Source organism: Ictidomys tridecemlineatus, chromosome 7, assembly GCF_052094955.1.
Source record: "Ictidomys tridecemlineatus isolate mIctTri1 chromosome 7, mIctTri1.hap1, whole genome shotgun sequence".
Lineage (NCBI taxonomy): Eukaryota > Metazoa > Chordata > Mammalia > Rodentia > Sciuridae > Ictidomys > Ictidomys tridecemlineatus.
Genome location: NC_135483.1, coordinates 194,843,023 through 194,855,233, shown reverse-complemented (window position 1 = coordinate 194,855,233; position 12,211 = coordinate 194,843,023). Strand labels below are relative to the sequence as shown.

General features: G+C 48.8%; 1 protein-coding gene across 4 annotated transcripts in view; it reads left to right on the top strand.

Annotated features, from left to right (window-relative positions):
• The window catches only part of Drc11 (dynein regulatory complex subunit 11), a 124,991-nt gene that overhangs the window by 49,271 nt on the left and 63,509 nt on the right, over positions 1–12,211 (top strand). For 3 of the 4 annotated variants that reach the window (XM_078018294.1, XM_040268057.2, XM_040268058.2), the window contains one exon: positions 6,022–6,135. In XM_078018294.1, coding sequence (XP_077874420.1) covers positions 6,022–6,135 — 114 coding nt within the window. The remainder of the gene's footprint in view (positions 1–6,021; positions 6,136–12,211) is intronic. The other variant, XM_013359121.4, reaches the window with a different exon arrangement.

The window sequence follows — 12,211 nt, the reverse complement described above, 5'->3', positions numbered from 1 at the left end:
GAATCGTGTTATAGATATAGAACAAAGAATTTTTAAGGAATCCAGCCCCACAGTGAGTGTCAGGGAAAGAACTGATCAAGGGAAACTAGGAGAATAACAGGTGACATTCCTTGAGCAGGCTCCGTGTCCCAGAAACTGAGCCGGACACACACTGGAGCTCAGGAACCAGGATGGACTTTCCCAGGAGCCGAGGAGGGAGGACTCTCAACCAACGACTGGGGATCGGTGGCTCCCCATTTGGCAAGACCACGTAGATCCTGACCTCCCTGAATACACAAAATAAATTCCAGATGCACGAGATATGTGCATGTAAAATACTAGATCACATATTAACAGAAACATGTCGGAATATCTAACAGTCAGAGGGTAGGGAATAATGTTAGAAGCAGGTCACTGTAGGAGGAAATCAGCCAGAATACAGATTGTTGTCTACAAGGGCAGAACCCAAAATCGTGAATGCACTTCCAGTCATGTCACTAAGGGAAGTACTCGGGATACCTGTGATGGTGGACATCAGTTACATTTAGAGTTACTGGAAAATAAGAAGGAAAATCTGAGCATCCAGTAGAAAAGAAGCCGAGGAATATCCATGGAATTTTTTTTCAAAAGAAAATTTTTTAGATTCACTTGCAAAGACATTTAAATGTAAAATAATTTTGCTGTATCTCTTTACCTGTACAATTGGTAAACATTCAAATCAGGGTAATAAGAAGTCAGCGTGTTGTCCCATTCCTTGGTATTTCTCCAAAAGAACTAAAATCAGTATACTACAGTGGTACAGTCACATCAGCACAAATTATAGCAGCACAAATTCACAACAGCCAAATTATGGAACCAGCCCAGATGCCTGTCAGTAGATGAATGGATTAAGAAAATGTGGTGTGTACACACAATGGAGTTTCACTCAGCCATAAAGAAGAATAAAATTATGGCATTTGCCAGTAAATGGATGGCACTGGAGAACGTCATGCTAAATGCAATGAGCCAGACTCATAAAGACAAGGTCCAATGTCTGCTCTCACAGCAGAAGCTAGTGTAGAATAAGGGAAACCAGGTATCATCAAGATGTAAGGAAGATCAGTGGAGTAGAAGAGGAAGATTGAGAGGGAGCGGGAGGGAAAGGGGAGGAAATGCAGAATGAACTTAACATAGTCACGATAGGTGTGTGAGCATACCGCAGGAGCTCCACCTTTATGTGATGGAAAATGCACCCATCAGAAATAAATACACAGATAACCGAGTGAGAGGAAGATCGGCAGAGTGGAGGAGGGATGGGGGCAGGGACTGGAATGGAGTCCATCAAATTCCATGTATGCATGACTTGGCCAAATGAGCCCAACCACTGTGCATAACTCTAAGGCTCTAATTTAAAAAAAAAAATACAGTGAAAACAGAAGAAGTCAGTGGGCACAGGGGACAAAGTCACTGTCCTATGCTACTGATGGACACGTGAATTGACGGGGTACTTTTTAAGGGACAAGTACCAAGTAGACATCAAAAACTTCTTATGTGGATACCCTTTGACTCATAAATGCTATTTGAGGAATTTATACTAAAGAAAATAATAAGGCAAATTGCTATAGATCAGAAGTCAACAAATTTTTTTTCCCATTAAGGGTCAGATATTAAATATTTTAGGCCGTGGAACAAACACTCTCCGCCATGGCCTCTTGGCAGCCAAAGACAATCAGCGAATGAACAGGCATGGCCATGCGCCAGTGAAACTTCATTTCAAAAGTGGGAAGCAGGCCAGCTCTGGCCCATGCGCCCTCATTTGCTGGCCCCTGCCGTGGAGATTGCAGGAGCTGCTGTCTGCCTGGACTCGGTACTGGCCCGGGAGACCTGCCTCGCCGTCTTGAGTAAGGAATTGAACGGCTTGAAGCAGAGCGGTTAGAACCAGGCTGCAGGTCAGGCCTTGGGGCCTCACCGCCCACCCTGCAGCCAGCCTGTCCCTGCCTGGGCCTCAGGTCAGACACATGGGCTTCTCTTCAGGATGCAGAGCCCCCTCCACTTCCCCAGAAGTCATGGCTGTCAGCCCCCCTTCCCCTCCTGCCTTCTCCCCCCACTCTGCAGCACCTGGCCTCTCTACCTTACCACTCCCTGGCCGGTCAGCCGCCCTGTCCTGCGGGACTGCTGTCTCAATCTGGCCGCGCTGCCCTCCTCTGTGTGTGCAGGTCTTGCCCCTGCGGCTGAATCTTCAGGCACCAGGTGTTCTGAGCCCATGGCAAGCAGGCTGCATGCTAGCCTGGGAAGGTAGTGAGCGTGGACGCAGGATGTGGTGGACTCCAGTCCATCTGAGTGAAGCCGGCTTGTCTTTACACATTTCAGTAGAGCAGAGGGCAGGAGCATTAGCTCTCATGGCAGACGGAGGGAGAGTGGGAGGGGCAGGTGACGACAAGTCCCATCTCCTGCATGCCAGCACACTTTGGGCCCACGGCGCAGGTCGCGGCTCCCCTCTGCCTGCCTCTGCTCCTCTGGAACGTGGTGCTGGCAATACCTCCTCCTGTGCGGGGGCAAACTTGGTGCAGTTTGTGTGTGACGCACCTAGAACACAGCGCGTCACATCACAGTCTTTCAGAAAGTCCCACCAGCTGCTGCTGATGGCAGAGTAGTGCTGACCTGGCACATGCTGTCGCAGAATGAAGAGACGGCAGGCCAGCACGGTCGCCGTGACAGCACCCAGTGGCCACGTTTGTCTTTCTAAAACATGAAAGTAAAACCAATGCTTTTTATGAAATGAGGTTAACGGTAACTCAGAACCCTCCAAAGGACTTGTATCTAGAGCATACAGACCCCAAACACGAGGCAAAGGCCCCAATCCAAAAATGGGCAAAAAGCTTGAACAGACAATGACACAAAACAGAAGATTTGTGAAGAGCAAATCAGCAGGTGGAGGATGCTCAACATCCCTGGTCCTTAGGGTGGTGACCGGGAGACCACAGTGGACAGTGTCTCCCACTCACTAGGATGAAAATAATGAAAAAGACGAGCCCCCAAAGCTGGGGACCGGAGGAAAAGAAGCCCTCAGCGTGGCTGCTGGGACTGCTTTGGAAAACAGTCGGACAGCTTCCTGGAAGTTCAACATGAGCTGACCACACGGCCCAGAAGTTCCACTCTTAGGACCCTTTCCAAGAGAAATGAAAACAAACGTCCACATAAAAAATGTGCATGAATCTTCATAGCAGCGTACGTCACGATAGCCAAGAATTTGAAGCAGCCTCGATGAATGGATGAATGGGTGATTGGATGGGAGACATGGGGCATGAGCCACACAGTGGAATATTATTTGGTAATAAAAAGGAACGCACAGCTGGTATCCACGACAGCGTAGGTGAGCCTTACGAGCAATGTTGAGAAAAAGAAGCCAGAAACGGCCGACACTGAACCGTCTGCGTCTGTCATGCAGAACGTCCAGAGAAAGCAGGTCCCTGGAGACAGAAGGCAGGCTGGGGCTTGCTGGGAAGGAGGGAGGGCGAGGGCAACAACAGTGGACATGAGGGATCTTCCTGGGTGGCGGAAATGACCTAAAAGTGACACCACCTGACTAACTTGCTGAATCGTACACTCAGAATAGGTGACTGTAGAATACGTAAAATATGCCACAGTAAAGTCACACTTAAAAATAGAAATGGGCAGTGGGCCAGATTTGCAGAGCTGTAGGAGTCCTTTATGGATTAGAAAAATGATTTCTTGGGCTGGGGCTGGAGCTCAGTTAATGATAATAATAAGGATGATGATTTCTTGTCTGCGATGCTCATTGTGAGTGTTTACATGTACACACACACACACACACACACCTCACAATGGTAGTGAAAGTGCACATCTAATTCTGGAAGATTTTGCATAGTTAAAGAGCATGAGAAAATAAATTCAATACTGACCTCTCAGAAAAAAATCTGAAACAACTACAAGGCATATCCTTTTCCACCGAGGAGGTTGACAGATCCCATGCACTGGGATAGCAAGGACGCAGAGGCAGCCCCTTCCTTCATCGTGGTGAAAGGATGAATTTGTCCAACCCAGGACAGTGTCACAGAGGTACATGCTCCTGATCCAGCATTTCACTTTTAAGAATTTATTCTGCAGATACGCTTGCACCTGAAAAATGATGTCTGCCTGTATTTATTCATGGCAACAAGACTCTTTTCTGTCTGCATTATGAAATTCATAGGCAGGATTTATCCTTGGGGTGCAAGGATAGCTCAACATATGCAAATCAGTCACATTAGCAGAAGGAGGGATAAAAATCATGTAATTATCTTTCTAAATACATAAAGAGCATTTGACGAAATTCCACATTCTTTCATGATAAAACTCAACAAATTAGGTATGGTATAAACTTATCTTAATACAATAAAGGCCTCAATATGAAAAGCCCACAGCTTAACCTCATTACCAGTGGCAAAAACTGGATGCGCTTCCTCTAAGATCAGGAACAAGACAGGGGTGCCCATTTTTGCATCTTCTATTCAAAATAGTACCAGATCGATAAATTAGGAAAAAATAAAGGAGGGAAATTGTCTCAGTGAACAACAGCATCTTTTATAGAAAACACTGTAGACTCCCCAAAATCCTGTGATAACTAACAAGTAAATCATAAAATTTCAGGTGCAAAATCAACATTAAAAAATCAGTAGCATTTCTGTACACTAACAATGAACTCTCTGAAAATGAAATCCAGAAAACAATCCTATCTACAATAGCATCAAGAAATAAAATTTAGGAATAAGTTTAAAAGGGTGTGAAAGATCCATATACTGAAAACTATAAAACATTGATGAAGAAATTGAAGACACAAATACATGGATTTGAAGAACTAATATTGTTAAGATATCTGTACCACCCAGGCAATCTACAGATTCCGTGCCATCCCCAGGAAGATGGTTTGGCACAATATACTAGAGGTAAACTGGTATCCTTGTCTTACCTCCTCAACTCCAATTGTTTTAGTTGCATACCTCTGTCTTCAGAGTATTCACTGTGCTGAATTTGGAGTGTGTTATTCCCAAGTATTCTTTATATTTGGACTCTATACATATGTTCCTGAAAATGTAGGCCACAAACTTTTAATCAACCACAGGTGTTTCATGCCATGGAATGGAAGGACCTGTGTCCCTCTAGCACATCTGGCCTCTTTTCTGTCTGGGTTATAAAACTGACCCCAGTTGGCACCCATTCAAATCCAGCTCGGCTACTCCCTAGCGGTGTTTCTCTGGCGGACTCACTGGGCTCTTTGCATCCCAGCTCCCTCATTTATAAACTGGTGGTGACAGCACCTCCCCCGGCGTGTCCCGCGGTAAAGAGCTCAGCCTTGTGAGGTCTCGGAGCTGTGCCTGGCACAACATTGGTGCTTTGTACGGGGCGTGGCTTCCTTCTGGAGCCGAGGAAGCACCTCAGAGAGGTCTCACAGCTTGGCTCCTGCAGGGAGCAGAGCCCGAGGGCCAAGCCAGGGTGACCTGCCCTGGTCACCCTGAGATACCACTCACAGCTCCCAATGGCAAAGAGCGATGCTCACTGAACGCAAGTCCCACTCCCTGAGTTGCATGATCCTCCCCTAGTGTCAGTCCAGGAGTGACGGGATGGAGGTACTGTTGAAAGAGAATTTTACATTTTATAGGAAATACAAACTATGTCTTGGGTGAAGAAAGAAAATTCAGAGAATTTGTGGAAAGGGGAAGTTATCTCGAGAACTCCTGTCACCATCGGGGTCCAGGCTGGCATGCCCAGCTGCTGCTGGAGGTTGAGGGGGCCCAGATGCCTGGAGTTTGAGGGACCCCTGGAGCAGGGGCAGCTCTGAGCTAGGGGGCACCTGGACCCACAAGGGTCCACTCTGCATAGCCCCTCTGTGCCCCTCTGCTGCCTCCCGCAGACAAGTCAGCTCTACTAGATGGCGGCCCTGCCACCCCAGGGCTCATCCCCGCCCAGAGCAGGCAGAGAAGGGTCCCGACAGCAGGTCACTCCAGACAGGAGCCACCTCGCCCACTGCTGCTTGAGCGCTGTGACTGTTGGGTTGTTTTCCAGGTGATTGAAGATATCCTTGCAAGCCAAGAAGAGGAAGAAAAGAACAAGAAGAAGGGAAAGAAGGCCCAAAAGGAGGAGAAGAAGAAGGTGGTGAAGGAGAAGCCCAAGGTAAAGGTGAGCCGTTCAGAGATGGTGCCTTTTTCCCAGTGCCCCTTTTGAACTCTCCTGAGATGGCAGGCTCTCGTTTCCCAGGGAAACCATTCCAACCGCCAGGTTCCCACTTTGCTTTTGTTGATGGACATCAGTGGCCATCTTTTCCACGACTTAAACTCTCAGGGTAAGTGACGGGCTCGCGACTCAGAAGTTGCAGAGCTTTGAATTCTCATTCCTCAAAACAAATTACCCCTAATCTTTCCTCAAAGGAGGGCTGGAGAGAAGGAAAACGCCCTTTACAAACCAATCACCTCCTGGAAATCAGAATAACCGTGTCTGGTTTAGCCCACGTGCATTTGTTGAAATCTGTCACTCATGGTGACTGTCCAGAGGACGCCAGAGTCCACGCGGTGTCACTGGGCCTGCCTGGCGGGGTGGAGAGGAGGGGCTTCATCTTTGCGCACGTGGGAGGGGGCGTCCCCAGGGCTGTCGAGTGCTCTGGGTGTGAGCTCCATCGTGGGAAGTGGAGCTCACACCTCAAGACGGCACCGTCCTCTGTGTAAGAGTCCTCTGTACAGCCAGTGCTGCCTCGCAGCCGACCGGAAGTGTCCTCTGCATGGCCACCAGATGGGCCCCCAAAGCTTTGGTCCCACTGTGACTCAGTCAGCCAGAACATTGGGTCCCTGAGGGTCGTGACCCCGGTGACCCTGTTTAGAGGCGGAGATGAGCTGTGGCTCAGGCAGCGAGGGGCTTGCTCCTGGGTTCCAGGGCACGGCCACAGCCAACCCTCAGACTCGGGGGCTTCCCTGTGGGAGAAGCAACAAGGCGGACGGACAGACTGCGCCTGGGAACCCTGGGGCCAGGTTACAGTGGGAGAAAGGGCTGGGCCAAGGGGCACATGAGCAAGAGCCAGAGTGAGAAGGTGGACATAAACCGACAATGCCCCCATCTGCACACACAGGGGAGACCGTGGGGACAAGGACCAGCACATGGCCAGAAGCCCCTGGCACGACTGGCGCTGGCCAGCTGGACGTGACCGTCCTTGCCCTTGCCGCGCCCCTCTGATGAGCAGCAGGTCCTTCATCGGCCTCGTTGGTACTTGCTGCTTTCTTTAGCCATGTCCTCTTGTGGGCCGCGACCAAGTCAAGATGGCGCCTGGCAGTCTGCCAGGAGGAGTGGTTGTGAGGCCACACCACCGAGCCATTAAGATGGAGGGATTCCTTGTGGGCTGACTGCTGGATCTGGATGATGCTGATTGAGTCAAGCTGGTGTCATCAGTTAGGTATATACACCTCTGCTGTCCGCAATAAAGCGGCTCTCGCTACCTTGAGTGCCCGCTCAGTTCCCACTGAGTTTCTCTGCAATAAAGCAGTTCCCGCTTCAATCTTCAAGTTGCTTGTCACCTCCCGGTCATTTTGCCCAGCCGGACTGCGGCCAGGTCCCATTATTGTCCCACAATAAGCAAAAGAAGAGACACCCCCTGCCCCTTGTTGCTCATTTGGGGCCTAACCCAAGCCACTGGTAGCGGATGCCCTTGATGTCCTCTCAGAACCAAGGCAGTGGATTCCCGGGTCCCTGGGGCCAGCGCCAACAGCACACAGCACCATTGCCCCCACATTTCACAGTGACTCAGCTGCAGTCTTAGGGAGCATCCTGTGAGTTACACCCCCTCTGGGGCAGCCAGCATCCCAGGGCCACCAGGTGACAGCAGCAAAACCTGGCCCAGCACATGCCACCGGGACAGATGGGAAGGGTTCTCCTGCCCCTGAGATTAGCCGATGGCTCTCTGGCAACTGCGTCAGAGTTCGGCTTCTCTCTCTGCTTCCTTCACCCGTCTCTTATGAGGGATGCTCCCATTAGACCTCGGTGGGCCGCCACCTGAGTGTTTCAGGAAGCTCAGCCCTAGAGAGCACCCAGTGCCTGCTGGCCTGCCTGGACCAGAGTTCTCACTTGCTTTGGTGGGGAAGGACAACTCACTGGGCACAGTTAACCTTTAGAACCTCTTCTCACTCTGCAAGATCATTTTGAAGCACCTACAAATAAGGAGAATTGGAAGAATTTCAATTTTATTGTAAGCATCTTTTCCTCTAAATATGCATGAGGGACTTTACACTTGCAAATTAAAAAAAAATTCACTGTTAGTGAAGCTTGCTCCATAAAAATCTGAATTTATCAGCCATGCAATCTGGTCATTGGTGGGTGAAGGGATTTTATTAACTAGCCATTAAAAGACTCAATTAATGATGAACAGTTTGGGACAAAAGCAAAGTTTAAGAGCATCAGCATTTATGAAGTTCTTACAAATGAAAGGGAAAACGCTTCAGAATTACTTTTAAATTAATGTCTTCATGGAAAGTACAGATCTACAAAGGGATGCCGTCATTAGTAAAAGAAGAAATGGTGATCTCTAATGAAAATAATGCATTTAAAATTATATTACCAAACTTTTTTGAAGATCAAATTAACCTTTTGGTGGAGTCTTTAAAATTATTCTTTGATCTTTTGTAGAGTTTCTAGAACCATTCCTGAGACCAGCTATTCCAATTCTTGTTGGGGATTTGTATTTTGATGTGTAGAAAAATACATCTGTGAGTCTTCATGATCGGACAACAAGACAGGGAGAGACCACAGGAGTTCAAGTGACTTTGCATAGCTCCTGGGTTACCTGCCCCTGCCCTCACACAGCAGCCAGGCTGTGGGATCGTTCTTGAGGGGATCTTATAATTTATGACTTACTGATCACCAGGCAGAAAATGTGGGAAGATCTCATATTAAAAGATGAAATAGGATTATCTCTTCAACCAACTTCTTTTAATCAAAAAAAAAAGTATCTTTCTAGAATATCACCCAGGTAGAAGTTTAAAATTTCCACAAGTCCAAGAGATAGTTACAAATAAGCATGATATGGGGCCTGGGAGAGTATTTTAGGTATATAAAGAGCCATAGGAACCACTGGGTGTCTCAGCTGAGTTTCACAATGATTCAGTGTCTGAATTTCCGGCTTACATGGGGCTGGAGGAGTAAGGAAAGAGGAGTCATGTGGGGACCTCTGCAGTGGCACACAGAACGTTTTAAAATAAGTGATCTGTGACTCATAATCTTGCAGTCCTTTGATCATTACATCAAGAAGTTCACAAAGCAATGCAATGTTTAAAATCTGAAAGTTTTCTGCTCCTTTTCTGGATCTGGACACTCTCCAGGCTGAGACCGGGGAGGAGAAAACACAAGCGCTCCATCCGACATCTTCCTCCGCAGCTTGGCGCTCATTGGAGCTCATATTCCCTCAGGAGCTTCAGAACTTAGTCTTCCATCAGGCAAGAAAAGGGATCTTCACCTCAACCTCACCCCGTGTCCACGTATCAGCTCAAACTGTGTCATAAACATAAAGCCATGAAGCCTGAGACAAACTCACGAGGAACCAACCTTCAAGGACCTGGGCTACGCAGCGGGATTTCAGTAGCATCCATAGGAGGACAGTTTGACAAATTGTGATACGCCGGTTATTGGTGACGAGTCCTGCTTCCCCACACGTTGAAGTCTGGACATTAGAGAAGCACGCAGAGGCAAGCAGATAAAACAGTGTTTATTTAAAAAGGGGTGACATAGGCTTCTCCCAGGAGGGAGGAGGGGGCCAAAGCTGGTGTCCTGGTGTCCCCCAGAAGCGAGGTGATTTTGTATTTTGATGTGTAGAGAAATACATCTGTGAGTCTTCATGATTGGACAGCAAGACAGGGAGAGACCACAGGAGTTCAAGTGACTTTGCATAGCTCCTGGGTTACCTGCCCCCGACCTCACACAGCAGCCAGGCTGTGGGATCGTTCTTGAGGGAATCTTATGATTTATGACTTATTGATCACCAGGCAGAAAATGTGGGAAGACCTCATATTAAAAGATGAGATAGGATTATCTCTTCAACCAACTTCTTTTAATCAAAAAAAAGTATCTTTTTTTAATAAAAAAGGGCACTTTTTATATGTCCTAGGCTTCCTTGGTTCTCCTGCCTTTTCTTCTTATCTTTCTCCTTCCTGTGCACGTGACTAGGCCCAGAACTAGGCCTGGAGTGCTCGGTGGGACGGTGGGACGGTGGGACGGTGTGATGGCCCAAAGGTGGGGCGCAGGTGGACTGAAGGGGCAAGGGCAGGATGGGGCAGCCCAGGACACATTAATTAACCACCTTCTGGCTCCCTGTAGGCAGGGGCAGTTCCTGGGACGGTCACCTTGTAACAGGCTGGAGCAGGGCAGGTTCTTGGTCAGGGAAGAGGAAGGGCTCTGAAGGAATTCACATTTCAGTCCCTCAGGGGACAGTCTCCAACTTCCCAGACTCAAAATTGGCCTCCTTGATCCACCTGACTGGATCCACCTGTCTACACTGCCTGCCTGTCTCATTCTGGCTTCAGTTGGACCTCACCGAATTCAAAACCTTTTGCCCTGTGAATGGCCCAGTGCAGAGGGTGAGAACACAAGCTGTAGACTGGGAGAAAATATTTGCAAACTGTCTAACAAAGGATTGGTATCCATAGTATAGAAAGAATTCTCAAAATTTAACAGAATAAAAACAGTTTTCATTGGACCCTTGGTTTTACATCAGAATTGCTAAGGATTGCACAGGAGGAGTAAGGGGACTCATGCCGTCACCAGGACCTTTTTTCCAAACCTCTAGCCGACTCTGCAGAATTGCTTTCACTTTTTCTCAAAGTCCGTGAGGTGGACCTCACGTTGGCTTTGGAAACAAAAACTACAGAAATGGAACACTAGGAAGTGCATTCTTCAACTTTTTTCTCTTCTTTTTTTTTTTCCCAAGTCACACATTAAACCATTTGGAATTACTTCTAATGTTTTCAACCAGAACATAACACATGATTTGTCACATGTATGCTAGAGTCTTCTCTAAATTCACTGCAGCCAGTGAATTTAGACTTAACTAGTACTAAATTCTTCTGGGAACACCCTGGGATCTAGACACTGCACAGTTAGCTTTGCAAGGTCTCATCTGTGGGGCCATCCCGCTGTGTCTGACCGCTGTCCCTCCTCTCCAGGCTCTTGGCCCAAGACATATGTGGAGCACCTCTGTACCCACTGTGATGCAGCAAGAGAGGGTGATGTGGAGAAGGGAGAGGCTGAGCACTTGAGCTATTGAAAGAATGGGGTCCTCACCAGAGAACAGAGACCCCAATGGGTAGACCCCCAGAAAAAGGTCCATGAACTTGTATGTGGAACTGCATTCTCTGGGAGAAAGGCATGTGAGCCTTCTCTGTTTCAAGGGGTCTCTCTCCCTTATCAACCCAAGAAGCACCGCCTAGAGAAAGGACACGTTTGGTCACTCAGAAGGGCCACAGGAAGAAGAGGAGCACGTGGAGAGGGGACTGGTGGCCTGCAGGCCCTGGGGCCTCTGAGGAGTCACGGAGCGTCAGTCAGGAGGTCTCTGGGCTCCACTCTTAACCCAGGTCTGCCTGGCTCTGGGGCTGCCACGTGACCAGGAGGGACCACTGCCTTTAGCCAAAGCCCCTGCCCCTCTGCTGCCATCTTCAGTCTGCCCTGCAGCATCCAGAAGGACCCTGAATTCTGATGGCACCAACCACAGCACTTGGAACCCAGAGCGGTGCACTTGTCACCTCTGGAGGAAGGGACGAGCTCAGGACTTCACTGAGGGGCATCAGCAAGGTGGACTGGTCGCACTGACAATGCTGGAGGAATCCGTAGTGCTGGGGGGGGGGGTTCTGGGTGTTGCAAGTGGAACTGTAGGAAGGTGAGGGGCGGAGGCAGAGGAGCTGGCTCCAGAACTCTCCGCTCCTGCCCGGAGCTCAGGACAGATGCAGGGAGACTGGTTGTGTAGGCATGGACGTGCCCTGTGCAGGAGGCTCTGTAGAGGACAGGGGTGGGCGTGTGTAAGGAACCCATGTGGCGTAGGGGAGAATCTGGGCTCAGCTACACTTTGGGACAGGAGAAAGGGTGAGACCAATGAGGGGCCAGGAACAGCCCAGAAAGCAGGATGACGTTCAGCACCGTGGAGTCCCAGGGTACTTGCCCAGGTGTGTGAATTTCTGCAACAACAGGAAGGTTCTCCTTCTGCACATCCACAGTGAGCAGGGAGAGCCGA